Source organism: Urtica dioica, chromosome 7, assembly GCF_054948205.1.
Source record: "Urtica dioica subsp. dioica isolate 48M chromosome 7, U.dioica_male_clone48M_v1_H2, whole genome shotgun sequence".
Lineage (NCBI taxonomy): Eukaryota > Viridiplantae > Streptophyta > Magnoliopsida > Rosales > Urticaceae > Urtica > Urtica dioica.
The window spans coordinates 42535562-42551659 of NC_142762.1; the positions used below are offsets into that span (position 1 = coordinate 42535562).

General features: G+C 35.9%; 3 protein-coding genes across 5 annotated transcripts; all 3 read left to right on the forward strand.

Annotated features, from left to right (window-relative positions):
* Nucleotides 1–114: 114 nt before the first annotated feature.
* Nucleotides 115–3495, forward strand: FAP2 (Chalcone-flavanone isomerase family protein). Of its 3 annotated transcripts, none has more exons than XM_089619132.1 (11): nt 115–304; nt 817–1385; nt 1456–1657; nt 1945–2020; nt 2100–2202; nt 2360–2428; nt 2548–2584; nt 2682–2756; nt 2852–2903; nt 3036–3080; nt 3171–3495. In XM_089619132.1, exons 2-11 carry the CDS (start codon nt 898–900, stop codon nt 3266–3268), a joined length of 1245 nt encoding a protein of 414 aa, XP_089475258.1. In that variant the 5' UTR covers nt 115–304; nt 817–897; the 3' UTR covers nt 3269–3495. The 3 variants fall into 3 exon arrangements, with proteins under 3 accessions (XP_089475258.1, XP_089475260.1, XP_089475259.1); XM_089619134.1 differs by having other exon boundaries at nt 1459–1657; XM_089619133.1 differs by lacking the exon at nt 115–304 and adding an exon at nt 329–416.
* A 924-nt stretch (nt 3496–4419) lies between these two features.
* Nucleotides 4420–8092, forward strand: GH9A4 (glycosyl hydrolase 9A4). Its single transcript, XM_089619130.1, has 7 exons — nt 4420–4641; nt 4814–5026; nt 5235–5435; nt 5529–5606; nt 5676–5825; nt 6548–6820; nt 7647–8092. The coding sequence occupies exons 1-7, from the start codon at nt 4420–4422 to the stop codon at nt 7962–7964; spliced, it is 1455 nt and encodes a 484-aa protein (XP_089475256.1). The 3' UTR covers nt 7965–8092.
* Nucleotides 8093–14918: 6826 nt separating this feature from the next.
* Nucleotides 14919–16064, forward strand: LOC149391779 (hybrid signal transduction histidine kinase M-like protein). Its single transcript, XM_089619138.1, has 2 exons — nt 14919–15411; nt 15529–16064. Exons 1-2 carry the CDS (start codon nt 15173–15175, stop codon nt 15881–15883), a joined length of 594 nt encoding a protein of 197 aa, XP_089475264.1. The 5' UTR covers nt 14919–15172; the 3' UTR covers nt 15884–16064.
* Nucleotides 16065–16098: the final 34 nt, after the last annotated feature.

Here is a 16098-nt window from a genome sequence, read left to right on the forward strand (position 1 = left end):
TTATTACACAAATAGTACTCAAATATACCTTAAGAAAATGATATTATTAGTTTATTTATATATACATCTATGTATGATTTCCCGTATTTGTCCCGGAAGAAAGGCAGGGGAAAGCGAACGAACTGTTTATTTACTTGTTCAGGTTTCGTACATAAAGCATATACTCGTTTCTTTGTTCGCTTTCTACATCAAATATCAATACACGTTATTGTTATTACACACGACTGGTAAATATAAAAACCCTATTTCATTCGAAACTCTCTCGTCTCTCCGTGGTTATTCAATGCCATTGTCGTAATTGCAGGTTTGTGTCGTTTTTCACGCGCTTCTTGTTTTCTCTTTTGATTCTTGAGAATATCGAACGAAAAGTTTGCGACGAAAGAGAATGCAATCGAAAAAGAAAGCTTCTTTTTTCGGTTATTCCTTTTTCCTCTTTCGTTTGACGTTTGTTTTATTGTTCTTGTAATGTAAATAGTTAAAACAATTGGCATTCGATTTCCTTCGCGATTTCGTTTCTTAAGTGGATCATCATATCTCATAGCCCTGTGAATGTTGCGAGTTCTTGATTTGATCGTGTGAACTTTGGCTGAAGATTCGCTTCTTAATGATTGTTCATAGGAAACGAAATCAAATATAATTCTGTTGATCTCTGAAAATTTAATGTTGATTTGTCCTCTATAGACCGTGATAGGAACTTCTTAGGTGATCTCGCTGTTATCTTAAGCTAGTGTTTAACCAAATTGAATATTAGGACTATTATCTGAGAAACAAATTTTTAGCTTTTCGATTGAGCCTTGCCATAAAAAAAATGTCCAGGTACATTGAATCCCTAACATTGCCAAGTCTCTATAGAGGACCCGCATTGGGGTTCTCAATTTTGTCTGGCAACACCAAAAAATGAAGAACAACTGGCTATGGCTCGTTGATCTCGACAGTGGATCTCCGTACATATTCCCGGTGGAGCCCATCGCTTTCCACAGCATCGGAGGACACATGTTTTCGCACATCGCTTCGTTCGTGGACAACTCTTTTCACCAAATCCGGCAAATCTCTTCTTCAACGGGGAGTTTCGCCGTCGAAGGGACTTTCAGCCACATCACGAAGCTCACCGGCGCTCTGGCGCTCCTCTTGTCCGGTCACACGGAGATCACGGGAAACGCAGACGGTTTGAAAATCAGAACGTCCAGGCCTTTTCAATTCGCCGGCCAGAACTTCAAAAAATTTCGCCGAATAGGCTTCCAATTATCGGGCGAGTCCGGTGTTCCAGTGCTCTTTGGGAAGCTATCGAGTTTTTTATCGAGATTTGTGTGCGCAGAGTCCGGAAATTTACGGCCACATTCTGTTCTTTCACTTGCTGCTGCGCTCGTACCGCCTCTTGACAACCTGTACGTTGTATTGATTTTTTTTTTTTTTTTTAAGAATGTCTCACTATATGAATTGTGTTTGTTTGTCTAGAAGATCTTCCAAGGTAATACCGATGGAGAATAGTGATATGATGGTTCAAAGGCCTTGTGACGTGCACCAAGGGCGTACCGGTCTAGCTTTTCCCGACTTGAACTGGAAAAAACAAGCAGTCGAGCCCAGAACCGGGATCGAGTTTCCTATGATTTTGGAGGACTTTTTGGCTGGAAATACCAGTTCCAATTTGTGTTCGCAGGTCAGTGTCTAGAATCTAAAAGCACTTTAGTTGGATATTAAATGCTTTTACCTCCACAACGATCAGTAAGTGGTGCAATAAACTGCACATATATATATATATATATATATATATATATATATATATATATATATATTATATATATGTATATTGAAGAACTGTGGCGTTGAAATTTTGCGAAGACAATATGATTTATTTGAATTTAGCTAATTTCTATGTCCATCTTCCTCGTTGAACAGCCTTGGCTCAAGCATCTTTTTTTTTTTTTTTTTTTTTTTAAATGTCAGATACTTGTTGGCACTGGATCAAGAACGATGACGGTTATTAAGATAAAGTCTATGAAGATCTATGCGTTTGGTTTCTGTAAGTCTTTCTATCTCTTCTATGAATGTCTATAATAATAATATTGATGGATTGTCACACTCTTAATCTTTTCTTACAGATGTCCATCCTTCCTCTGTTTGTGAGAAATTGGGTGCAAAGTATTCATCAGTTTCGGCAGATGAGCTCAACAAGCGCCAAGATTTCTACACTGATCTTCTCAGGTAATTTAATCCCTTTTAAAAGCACATTTGAGTTTAGCTGGTTTTGAGATATTGGGATGATTTAGGCATGTTTCATGTTACTGGCTGCGTTAGCTTTTCTTTTCTTTTTTCTTTTTTTCTTTTCTTTTCTTATGCTGGATTATCTTGGGTGTTGCAGGGAAGATATCAATATGACTGTTAGGCTTGTGGTTAGCTGCAATGGAGTTAAAATCAATACCGTAAGAGAGTGAGTATTTCTTCTTTGAGATATTACCTTAGGAACATTATCACGACCATTTGGACATAGTATAAGCGGTAGAGCCATGAAAGTAATAATGAATATATAATTTCATTTGCTTGGTGCAGTGCTTTTGAGAAATCCCTTCGAGCCAGATTAGTAAAGGTATTATCACCTAATCCCTATTCTATTTCTACCAACTTATTTGAATACTATAATATACAAAACTTATACCCAGTTACGTTTTGCTGACTTGTTACAGGCAAATCCTGCTACTGATTTTCAGTGCATTGAAAACTTTGGCTCATGCTTCACTCAGGACATTCCATTGCCTGCGGTAAATAAATAAAAAAAACCCTTAATATATTCTCTTCCATTTGTCGGCTTTGATGTTATGTTTTGTGGTATCGCCTAAGAGTTGGAATATTGCAGGGCACAACAATCGATTTTCGACGAACAACCGATGGACAATTGATTACTGAAAGTGAGTTAGTTATCCGATTGCTTACACTTGAGTATTAGTGGTATCAATTATCGTCACGAGGTTTCCCCTGAATGAGACTTCTGTAACAAGCTCAGAAGTATAATTCTATGCAATTTTTTTTTTTTTATGCAGTTGAAGGTAATCAGGTAGGAGCAGTTCATAGCAGGGATTTGTGTAGTAAGTGGACTCTGTTATTTTTCAAATTAATTCGTTAATTTTCTTCTTCTTTTTGGAGGCTTATTAACGCTTTCCACATTTTAATTGCAGGAGCTTTTTTTAGCATGTATATCGGAGACGTTCCCGTGTCAGAACAGACAAAAGACGAGATCGGGAAAAATGTTGCTAATGTATTTAGAAGGTGCTGAGAGATATTGGTTAGCACTTGAAAGCAAAAGGAAAAAAAAAAGAAAGATAGGGAGAGTGGGAAAAGAAAGAAAATGAAGGGCATTAGTGAAATTTAAATTGGCAGAATAGAAATATTTACAGTTAAAATTATCTATACACATTCTTTGTAGCATTCTGTTTTGGATTGGATTAGAACAAAGCTCTTTCGTGATTATTTAGTTCAATGGAAAGAGGCTTATTTATTCAATTTAACCATCTAATACCCTCTTGAGTGTACTGTTACCAATTGGTGCTATTGCAAATAAATTGAGAAGCATTATATAGCGTCAGTCTACAGCAATTTTATTGAATATTAACTCGTGATCTTTCTTAAGAAAAATGGCTTCCAAGTCCTAGTCAGGCTATTAATAACTTTGTTTCATTATCCACCAAAAGGCATCAACTATATAACGTGTATACGAATTTTGGACCCTACTCGTCAGTTTTCAACATCAGCAAGAAAGGAAAAAAACCCTGGACCCTCGCTACTAAGCCTTTTTCTTTTTCTCTTTAACACGTATTAGTTTACAAAACTTATGACCAAAATGAAATCAATGTCTGGATTCTGGAATTTAATTATAGGTAAATTATGAGCTCAATTGTGGCCAGGTTTTCAGACACAAATATTGGCTTTATCTATATTATGTATATATGATTGCTCCTCTTAAAAGGAGGAGAAAAACAATTCAATAATGGACATAAAAAGGAAGGGCTTAATTTATTTACCTGCAAAATGTTACATGTCTTCCCTATTTTAGGCAACCACAACAAACCCTATTTAAGACCGTATGTTAAATTGTTAATATTAAGTAAAGAAATGGTTATGGTTGTGTTTTTAATTGCAATACCTAAAAATGGTTAGTAAAAATCTTTTTCTCCGACCCTACATTTCCCTCTTTCTCTGCCAAATAACTAAAAGCGTAACACAGCCAATTGCAAACCAATAACATCCCTCAACTCTCCCAAAACTTGTTTGTTTTGCCGATACAATTAACAATAAGAATTAACCACACGTTTCGTTTCTTCTTTCCCCCAAAACACATTCGGAGCATTTTGTCTTGTATTCTTTTTGGAATGTGATTTTGTTTTTTGGGTGATAATTAATAGAGCCATAGTATTAGTACGTACGTACATGGGTAAAGACGCAATAAGAAAAGCCTCGGCCATTGGCCTGGCTTGTCTTGTTGTGTTTCAAGGAATTTTGGTGGCTGTCGATGGCGCCGGATTAAATTACAAAGATGCCCTCACCAAATCCCTTATTTTCCTCGAAGCCCAAAGATCGGGGAAACTCCCTCCAAACAATAGGGTGCCATGGAGAGAAGATTCTGCCCTCGATGATGGAAAACTCGTAGACGTAAATTTTACATGCATCGCATTCTATTTAGTATTGTTTCAACGCACGTATATATGATCTTAAAACCAATTAGCTATGAGAGGCGTAACTCACGATTTTATAAACTTTTATAAGTTCTCATTAACATTCAATGTAGGATTCTTAACATGCGATGATCATATTATTTATATAGGTTGACCTTACCGGAGGATATTATGACGCTGGAGACAACGTTAAATATGGGCTTCCCATGGCTTTCACAGTCACAACGCTTGCTTGGTCGGCTTTGTTCTACAAATCAGAGCTTCAAACCACCGGAGAAATGAAAAATGTCCACTCGGCAATTCGATGGGGCACAGATTTCTTCCTCAAAGCCGCGTCACGGCGCGATCGTTTGTACGTTCAGGTAAAAAAAAAAGTAATTAGTGCATTGATGCCCTAATACCATTGGACACCATACACTGTAGTGCATGTAGTGTTAGGACTCGCGCTGATGAATATCGTTTCCCTTTATAACAAAAAATATATTCACATTGTGAGAATAAAAAAATGGTTAATTATTATTGATACAAATATAAATAAATAAAATTGGATGTGTTTGGGGATGTATGAAGGTAGGAGATCCAGTGCAAGATCATCAATGTTGGATTAGGCCGGAAAATATGCAGACCGTGAGGACGGTGATGAAGATTGACAAGAATACCCCTGGGACTGAGATCGCAGCCGAAACCGCCGCGGCCATGGCCGCTTCTTCCATGGTCTTCAGAGACATCGATCGCCCCTACTCTCGTCGCCTTCTCAACAAAGCTAAATTGGTACGTACGTGCATGCATGCATGCCTAGGGTTTTTATTGATTATATTGATTGATCAGGCATATATATTAATTTTTGTTTTTTTGGGGTCGCAGCTTTTTCAGTTTGCTAAAACGAACAAAGGAACATTTGACGGAGAATGCCCTTTCTACTGCTCTTATTCCGGCTACAATGTAATAATAATTATAATTATATATATTTATGAAAATTATGCCTCCTCAATCAAACTATGGTTATCATAGGACGAGCTATTATGGGCAGCGACATGGCTATACGTGGCGACGAGAAAGCCGTTATACTTGAAATACATTCAGGAAGAGTCGATCAGCGCCGCCGTGGCAGAATTCAGCTGGGACCTCAAATACGCCGGAGCCCAGATCCTGCTCACCAAGGTAATTACTAAATACATTAATAAACTAATCAATGTTATAGTTTTTGGTGACTGGAATGAGCTTTGTCGGGCCCAAAAGGGTCCACGGTGCGATCAGTGACAAGAGTCAGAATTCGAACTCAAGGGGGTATATTCCGTGGCGGAGCTAGGAATTAAAGTCAAGGGGACAAATGTAAAACAAACCATACAAATTTAGAATGAACATATATAAATAAATAAAAACGATAAAAAAAAAACTTGGGTAAAAATTGAAAATTTGTCTCCACGTGGCTGGCCATTGAGCGTATTTGATTAAAAATTTATAATTTAAAAATGTTAGGGATGTCTAAGATTTGTTTTTCCTTCGGGAGAAAATATATGAGAAAAAAAAACATATAATTTTGAGTTGAAATAGAAATAAAAATACTAAAATTACAATTTTTAAAAAGTGCAGGGAGTGTACCTGCCTTCGCCTTTGGGTGCGATAAAATATGACGCCTTCTCTTAGATATAATAGTGGGTGAGAGATTAGGCTAATAGAATTTTATCATCACAATCTCTATACCTATAACATATTTTTTGGCATAATAAATTTCTCTCATCCAACCGTGAATTTTTTATTTTATCATCTTCAATTATTGATTTTTTTTTATTCCTGTTTTATATATTGTCATGAACATACATGTTGTTGTGTCATCATAGAACATTTTACAAAACATATGTTAATCCACATATTAATTGCAGTTGTATTTGGAAGGAGAGAGGGGTTTGGAGGGTTTTAAAAAGCAGGCGGATAGTTACGTGTGCTCGGTGTTGCCGGAGAGTCCGTACCACCAAGTTTACATATCGCCCGGCGGTATGATTCACTTGCGCGACGGTGCAAACTCTCAATACGTCACCGGCACCGCCTTCTTGTTCTCTGTCTACTCTGACATTCTTGCCGCTTCCAATCAGAGAGTCACATGTGGCAACAAGGTTTTCGACTCTACTCGACTCGCCACATTCGCCAAGCAACAGGTAAATATTCATCGACTCACACGTCTCTCAAGGTCTCAACTAGTGTCGTTGGGAAAATTATCATAAGATCCACGCTACAAGAAAACAGGGTATCAGAAACTAATTATTTAGTCTCCGATACCTGACAAACAGTCTCGGATGAACATAGTGGATTGTGTCATGGTGTTATTCTCATTACTATTCTAAGTGCTAAAAATTCAATTGACACATCATTCCGATGAAAACGATAACGAAAACCAAATTTTTACCCGATAAAAAATCTTATACTAAGGCTTTTCAAAAATATTAAGTTCGTATCTAGATTTTGTATGTATTTATTAATTTAGTTTTATCTATTTTACTCGTTTGTCTTTCTCTTCTTCGACAATCATGCGCATATCTGAAATACTGTCGGGAAAACTTTAGTCTTGGCTTTACTTCGTCTTTAGACCAATATTTTCTCGTGTCTAGCTAACCAATTTTTGAATTAAATAAATACTAAGATAATATTGCCTAGTTTAAAGTAGATGTATGCGTAAATTATTAAAGTCTCCATTTTATAATACTAGAGTAATATGAACGAAGATCATTTGTCTCCTTTTTTTTTTTTTTTTTTTTTCTATCTCATTTGATTGTCCCTCCAATGTCGGTAAAATTGAGAGTGAAAAAAGCCATAACACATGTTGTAATTTAATTTGAGAGTAAAAAAAAAAAAAATACACACAATTTTAAAAAAAGATCAGAAGGTTCAAATTCAAACAATATATGCGAAAATTAGTATTACGAAAGATTTGACACATCATTATTTCTGAATATTTAATATTTTTTTTCTGATCGACGAATACAGATGGATTATGTATTGGGAAGCAATCCGGAGGGGAGATCGTACATGGTAGGGTTTGGGAGCAATCCTCCGACGCAGGCGCACCATAGGGGCGCGTCGGTGCCCAAGATGTCGAGTAACGCAATCGTGAATTGTGGTATGAGCTTTGTGTATTGGTACAACAAGAACGGGCCCAACGTGAACGAGCTCACCGGGGCTATTGTGGGCGGGCCCGACCGCTACGACAACTTTGATGACAAGCGTTGGGATTCCTCCAAGACCGAGCCTTGTACTTACATCAACTCACTAGCCGTTGGTGCCCTAGCCAAACTTGCTGCTTGATTGATTCATTACTTTTTTTATTATATGATATATTTATATAGCATTTTAATCCGAATCCGGGGCTCTGTGCGTATTTATGTGCTCTAATTAATCTGATGTGTACTAGTCGTTGTTTATAAAAATTACCAACGTTTCTTTCTTTTGTGATACATATTTTCCTGAAAAGTTTATTACTATATATATATATATATAAATTATATGTGTATAGTTGTGTGATTGATGTATTTGTTTGTAGTTTGTACGAGTTTGAATTTTCTAGGATGTTGTGATGGACGTGGATAAATCGGAATTTGTGGTAGTGCATGAAGTACAAGTCGTAGAAACGTGTAATACCGTTTCCAATAAGTGATGTGATAGTAAAATAAGATTCACGTTTCTATTGAAATTCCTCTACTTTTTTTTTTATAAAGTGCAGACGAGAGAGGGAGAATTCACATTATTGATTACATCCTTTGTTTTTGCTTTTATACGAGATATGAATTTGAATATATGAGACGTATTATTAGCTGAGGAATCACAACATTGTTAGTCACACGTTTGGTTTTTTTTTTTTTCTTTCTTTTGTGCAAACTAATCGGTAAATATATGAGACGTATTATTTTTCTTTTTCTTTTTCTTTGCGTTTTATATTTTATAACAAACAAAAAAAAAAGCAACAATAGGACGATAGTTTATCAATCTTGACCCTTGACAACGATATATATATATATATATATATATATATAGAGAGAGAGAGAGAGAGAGAGAGAGAGAGAGAGAGAGAGAGCTTAGATATATGAAAAGATGGCCAAATGGGATCTGTCGTGACATTATTTTTCGTATTATTAGTATCATGTAAAAAATGAAAAAAAAAATCATATTATGAAATGTGAGATCGAAACTTTTATCTCGAAACCATAAGAGAAATGAGACGGAATCGGGATCCCCATTTAATAACATTTAATACCATTTTTTTAAGTTGTAAATACGATATTTTTTTAATTGCGTTCATGATTAAAAAGTAAAAGAAAAAAAATATGAGAATCTCGAAATCACGAAATTTGGTATCAAAATTTTCAGTATCGTTGAAAATGGTTCTAAAATTTTCCGGTACGTTTTTTTTTTTTATGGTTCCGGGAGTCTAATTTCCCACAAAATATAGGACGGGACTAAAGAATCTCATTTCTCGAATTTCAAATGGCCATGACCAGCTTTAGATATATGTATATATAGTAGTATATATAAAACTTTCCATATATAGGACGATATTTAAAAAGATTGATGTACTAATCCACACGTAAATTATACAAAACCTTATACACAACATACACACGCAACGCAATGCATATATAAATCACATGCTCGATATTGATATATACGTAAACTGATCAAAGCTTACTTACGCATTATATTTTCCTAGATAACACATTTAAAAAAAAAAAAAAAAAAAAAAAAAAAAAAAACGATATTGACATAACGTATACACCAGAACTTAAACTATATGCAATATATTATATTTCTCCAATAAATAATGATATTCTTAATAGTATGGCACAAATTTGTACTAGAAAATATAGCAAAATCAACTAATACCGTGATTAATACATTTATAATTCTAGAAACACTGCAGTTTGTATTGCGAGTTGTTAGAGTTAAAAAATAATGTTGTACCTAAGAAAATTTAGAGACTACAGATATAAATAAAACTAATCTAGCTGTCGTTTTTTTATCATTCGTCTTAAAATAAGTCAAATACATGAAGAGACTTAGAGCGTTGTATATTTTATATAAATAATTCCATTTTGAATGCTTTGATACACGAATTAAGCCACATTAATAAACCTTAATTATGCCAAATAGCCAATTTCAAAATAGATAAATTGTGGGGAGATTTTACAATATTAAACATCACAAAAGACGAGAATTTTTGCTCTTCTTTTTTGGAAGAGAGAAAAATAGCTAGATAAATAGACGAATAGAAAGAGATACAATAATGGTTGTCAAGGTAGAGAGATGGAATCAGAGGCGGAAGAAGATGCGTGGTTGTGGGAAGTGATAAAGGCATAAACAAAGAGAGACGCGAAGTTAGAGCTAGCAAGTCACGCGGTAATTGCCACCCCAAGATCTGAAATATAAACCAACAATTATTTTCTTAATCCCATTCCCATGTTTTGGTTTGGTTAATTAACTAAATTGTCCTAAATAGATGTACATAGATATGTTTTAAGTTTGAACTACCCAACCCAACTAACGGACCCAACAATAATAGATAAGAAGCAACAATTGAAGTCAAAATGGTTGAGTTGTGAGAAAATGTGTAATTGATTCATCACCAAACATCACGTGGCTCGAGACACGTGATCGTATGAGCCGTGGATTATGGGCAAACGCGTGGGGTCCACTCTCCTCAGTGGGTCCCGCAACGAAATCCTTTGTAGATGCGCATGATCATCAAACTCTTCTCGGCTTCATCGCTCCTCTAGCCAACTGTAAACGGTTTGATCTTTTAGCCGCAACTATGTACTTTTTCTCATTATAATTAATATTAATTTCAAATTATCTTCTTCGTTTCGCTTTTCTTCTGGATACAGCTAACGCCCACAGAGCTCTGCTGACCATATTGTAAATCTACCTATTTTAGGTCTTTTTTGCAGTACCTTTGTCTCATAACTAAGTGTAAAATAATATATTGCTATCTATTTATTTTTTGAAAAAAAGTAATTGTCTCGCTTTAATTTTTAGCACATCTGCTTTTTGGCATAAATTGGTAGGATATTGACACCAAATTTTATCAATCTCCTGCTCATTTATCAAAATCAACCTAAATCCAAAATTTGACATAATTATTACTAAATCCAAATACTCTTGTGCCCTTCCCTTCTTATCCCTTCCCTCTGTCAACTCTAAATAAAAATTCTTAAATCAATCACCCCTCTCCTTGGAAACCCCCTCTTCGTTTCCTTCACAGTTCACACCACTTATTTATCACAATGTTACATATACTGTTATTTTTATTTATTCTATTTCTGTGTGAAATTGATTTTGATTTTTGATAGAGAATAATTACACTAATAAAAGGTATTAAAATATAAAATTTCATTGCAAGGAAACTAGAACATAAATGGCATGACATAAATATATAAATACTAAAAATTCATTAATATTTTAGAATGATGTACCATTATTGGATAAAAAAAAATTAATGCATTTTCGGATCAACACTTAGAACCATACGTGATTCTACTTAAGGTCGGACCTTATGATTGCATGTGCGTCAAAGATGATGAAATCTCTCACTTGTCGTCTTTGTCTTGTTGTAGGCCGATACATGATCTTTACCTGATAAATAAAAAATGTGAAGTGGATGGACGCAACGGGATTTAGTTCGGCCCATTCTCGACGCTCAACATAAGTCCAATTATTATGGTGAGATGAACGATCTTAACTTCGTCTAGAGAGCGAAATTGAGGTAAGAATAAGTCAAGAGAAAACTTATCTTTTAAGTTATGAAATAAATGGGTATTTATAGAGGAACTAGTAAGCTTGAGTGACGTGGTTGATAGTTTTGGGATGAGGTGGTTGTGAACTCATGCTAGAGTGGTCAATGGTGTATTCGCTTAGGACTTGAGAATGAATCAGACATAAACCTTCTCTATTGCCGTGGAGTACGATGGTTGTGGATTCATGTCAATAACTAACTATGGAGTAGGACGGCCGTGAACTCTCTCATTAGCTACGGACTCATGTATTGACCTAGAATTATATTCATCATGGACACTACTAGGAAAAAGGGTTTTCATGACGCTTTGTTAATAGCGCTCATGTAAAAAAAACGCCATTAAAGCTATATTTCATATTTTCAAGCTTGTGTTTAAATCAAAAGACAAATAAGAGAGCGCCATGTCACTTTCGGAAGAGGTGCCATGAAAAAATATTCATGGCGTTTAAATTTGAAATGTCATTAAACAAATGTAAACCAACCATCGAATTCCATGTGGTTATATTTATATTTAATGGCATTGAAAATAAAAACGCCATTAAAATGTTAAAATTTCGATGTTACTGTAGCGTATAATCCAATCGCAGTTGATGTGTGAGAATTGAATATATAATAACGTTCATTTGTCGGACTTTCGCCACGACTGTGAGCTTTGCACATATAAACTTGTGTCTTGGCCTAGAGTTATTGGTCTCGTCCCGATCGAGGCACTTTGGATCGTTGACATGTGTCATGACTACCAAGGACCATGCTCGTCATGGACTCATGTCTTGACCTAGAGGACTTGTGTGTTGTGGATTAACGTCCTGCCCGAGAGGTATTGCGCTCTGTTGACCAGTGTTTTGATCGAGGAGTTGGCATCGTGGGCTCGCATCCTAAACAAGGAGTTGGCACCATGGGCTCGTGTCTTGATTGAGAGGCCTCGTGCGCCATGGGATATAGTATCCTGGCCGAGGGGTTGGCGTCGTGGGCTCGTGCTCTGACCAACAGGCCTCACATGATGTGGACTAGTGTTAGACCGATTAGTTGGCGTTACAGGCACGTGTCTTGACTGATAGGCATCGCGCGTTGTTGACTAGTGTATATGATGACTTTGCTTGCCTTGCCTAGGACTTTGCCCAGTGATCCTGCTTGAGGACTTGAATCGATGACCTGTTTTGATGACTTATCTCGAGGATCCAATTCGAGAACATATCCTGAGCTCTTGTCATGAGGGTTTGACTCGAGGATTTATCTCAAGGACTTGTGTTGAGGATTTGATCAGACATTGGTTGTATATTCAATCATCGTATAAGATTCCCATTATCGTTCTACATTGTTGTCTTTTTTGCGAGATCTTGACCGCAGTCTTGCTCCAATGTCTCGAGCCAAAGTGATTGGATTAAGCGGAGCTTAATGGACCCACTTCACCTCCACTAATGAATATTACAAAGTTTTAGGTTGTAGATAAAACACTTATTAATTGATGTAATAAAATACTTCATTTTAAATTTTTGGGTTGGAAAGTTCTTATAATATTATTTAAAAATTAAAATAAATTTATTATGCAATTAAGCTATTTTTATTCCTGGACACTGAACTTGTCGGTCCATTCTGTTTTTAAAAGAACAAATTAATTGTGATAAGTTTATTGTTTTATTTATGTCCTGAGTTAGTATTTTAAATAAAATATAATACTCCTAAAACTTTGATTATGCTATAACCATATACACAATATCGTATTCAAAAGTGCAAAATGAGCAAAAAAAAAAAAGAAAAAAAAAGGAACCAAATGTATCAAGATTTGAAAGCTGATAACTTTAATTTTTAGAAAAGGAGACAAAGTATTATAAAAGAAAAAAATATATTTAGTGTGATGTATATCATAAGAAAAACAAATGAAAATAAGAAGAATAAAGTAAATGTGTTCAGTGTGATAAAAGTCCCAATTTCATTTATCTAAATTTAATGGGAACAGTTCTGTTTACCTAAATGACATAAGACATAATAATTATATATAAAAAAAAAATAAAACAATTTTACAACAATATAAAATAAAATTGGGAAAAAAGTTTACAATCAGCCAGCTCGGCTGAGTTCAAAATTTGAGAATCATTTGATTTTTTTTTTTTTTTTTTTTTAATAAATGAGAGAGAGATCTTATCCGAAGAGGGGTTATTGAAGTGGGTCCCACAATGTGGATAAGCTCTAAAGAGAAATAAATAGCAATAAAGTAGTAAGTTTTTGGAATGATATTCCACGTAACCTGACCCGACACCATATGAAATCTGAACTCTTTAAACCGCCCATATTCCGCAACGTGTCGTTTCATCAACCGTTGTTCGTGATCCACGTGGCACATCACATTGGCTCTCCTCATTTCTCGCTACCATTTCGAATATGCTGTCTGTGACTGTGTAGCGTGACAACACTCTCTCACACCGATCTTCAACCCTCCAACGACCTATTTTCACATTCATCCAAATCTTCAAAAAATTTACTCAATTTATTTTGTTTTATTTTATTTTCTCTCATTTAATTACTTGGTTACTAGGCCGTTAAATGATTTCAGTAATCATTGGCAGTGAATCCAAAATGAGGAGTTAATTATATATAAGTATACTAAAAATAGTAACTAGTGGTTTGCTTGATATTGAAAGTTCAGTTAGTTTTTTTTTTCACATAAGAAACTTGGCATTTGAATTGAAACTCAAATACGCACATACTAAAAATCAAATCAGCTAAAGTTTGATGGTATTTTTATTTTGCAAAGAAACGATGTCGCTTTACCAAAAGTGCACGATTACAACCCGCTTATGTCTTTTTCCCTCTCGTTCTCTCTCTTCATTGAAAGCTCAAAAATAAAAATACGTGTGATGCTGGAAGAGGCGGGTACATAGTAAGTAGAATGTGACGTGAAGCAGCAGAAAACATCACCTTTTTTTTCTGAAAAAGAATTTTGGAAGCAACCTTAGTTTTGTGTTTTGTATTTGTCAATATAAGTAACTGATAATGGAAGACAAGTTATCACCAAAAAACGTTTCCAACGTACGGTTTGATGACCTGTTAGGATAAGGCCTTTTTCCCCTTCCCTTACCTCTCATTTATTACTTTCTTTTATTTCTCTTTATTTTTTATTAATAAATAATACCACTACCACCACACCACTATCACCCCCACCACACATTATTATATATCATAACTACAGTTTCACACACAGACAGTTAATCAAATACTTTTTTGTTTTTGGGCAATAATATAAATTAATTAAAGCAAAGTCATTTACACGTATAAAATAATTTAGATTAATGTGATAAAGTAAGCCAATATAATATTAAAATAAATATAATAAAACGATCCAATAAGAGACGAATCTAGAGGGTGTTCATTGTAAGTTTTTGGCCAGTCTTCCTTTGGCCATTTAGTGGGTAGAGAGGTATTTATTAAAAAAGGGAATGAGAAAGAAAAGAGTAGTTAATTACTTATCCACTAAAATGAAAAGTCCAACAATTAATCCAGACCTAAAAATAGCAATATAATAAGCTTGCCTTCACCAGCAACAATCTCTCTCTCTCTCTCAACTATATCTTCTTCTTCTCTCTTTCTCTCTCTCTCTCTCTCTCTTACCCAAAACTTTGTATTTTTTAGAGAAAGATCTGATCTTCCTAAGTGAAATAATTTATATACTTCTTCTTCTTCGTCTCTTTCTGATCGGCATTGAGATTTGTATCAGAGAAACCGAAAGATATCTATGTCAGGGAATAATAATTTCTCGAGCGGTTCGGACTTGGAGCCGAACGCGTTCAGCGATTGGAACTCTTCTTCTCCGTCGCCGGCGTCGTCTGCGTCGTCATCGATCGGGAAGAACAGCGATTTGTCGGAGCGATCGTCCTCGGAAGAAGGCGAAGATTACGAGGAAAACGAAGCTCAGAGCTCTTACAAAGGTCCTCTCGAGATGATGGAAGCTCTGGAGGAGGTTTTGCCGATGAGGTACAGTCGTCTTCTCAATCCTATTCTCTGTCTCTTCCGATTCATTTCTACAGAAAAAAAAAACAAAAAAACGAAAAACTCTTTCTAACGAATTTCATCCTAAAAAACCAATTACAGAAGAGGAATCTCGAAATTCTACAGCGGGAAATCCAAGTCGTTCGCGAGCCTCGGAGACGCGGCGTCGAAATCGTGCATAAAAGAGATAACGAAGCCGGAGAACGCGTACACGAGGAAGCGGAGAAACCTGATGGCCTTCAACCACGTGTGGGACCAGAACAGAGGCGGCGGGATCTCCAAGCGGCCGATCATGAGCTCTTGCCGGAGCACGCTCGCCTTCGCCGTCGCGATGACCAGCTCCGAAAGCAGTTGCAGCACCAACAGCGACGAGTCTTGCCCTAGATCGCCGCCGCCGATGATCCACGCCAAGCCGCCGATCTCGGCTCGGTCGATGTCGCTCGCTGACTTCCAATGAAATAATAAATAAATAAATAAGAAAAAGCTTTAACGACGCTAACTCTCACTGTTTTTTTTTTTTTTTTTGAGATCTCTGCTTCGGTTTTTTCGTCGCCGTTTCGCGTTGTGTTGTATGAGCGGAGTCGTAAATGTATTGTAGTTACTCGAATCGAAACAGTGGGAAATCACGTTTACGTTTAGTGCGCTTACAATTTTTGTGTAATTGCGTTTCTG

What these genes read in the sequence shown, in the direction of transcription:
- GH9A4 (XM_089619130.1), top strand. Translation starts at nt 4,420, where the DNA reads ATGGGTAAAGACGCAATAAGAAAAGCCTCGGCCATTGGCCTGGCTTGT. An exon ending in ATGATGGAAAACTCGTAGAC is followed by an intron (nt 4,642 to 4,813) that starts GTAAATTTTACA and finishes TTATTTATATAG; the next exon opens with GTTGACCTTACCGGAGGATA. An exon ending in TTCTCAACAAAGCTAAATTG is followed by an intron (nt 5,436 to 5,528) that starts GTACGTACGTGC and finishes TTGGGGTCGCAG; the next exon opens with CTTTTTCAGTTTGCTAAAAC.
- LOC149391779 (XM_089619138.1), top strand. Translation starts at nt 15,173, where the DNA reads ATGTCAGGGAATAATAATTTCTCGAGCGGTTCGGACTTGGAGCCGAAC. An exon ending in GAGGAGGTTTTGCCGATGAG is followed by an intron (nt 15,412 to 15,528) that starts GTACAGTCGTCT and finishes AACCAATTACAG; the next exon opens with AAGAGGAATCTCGAAATTCT.
- FAP2 (XM_089619132.1), top strand. Translation starts at nt 898, where the DNA reads ATGAAGAACAACTGGCTATGGCTCGTTGATCTCGACAGTGGATCTCCG. An exon ending in AAAATCAATACCGTAAGAGA is followed by an intron (nt 2,429 to 2,547) that starts GTGAGTATTTCT and finishes TGCTTGGTGCAG; the next exon opens with TGCTTTTGAGAAATCCCTTC. An exon ending in AGGACATTCCATTGCCTGCG is followed by an intron (nt 2,757 to 2,851) that starts GTAAATAAATAA and finishes GGAATATTGCAG; the next exon opens with GGCACAACAATCGATTTTCG.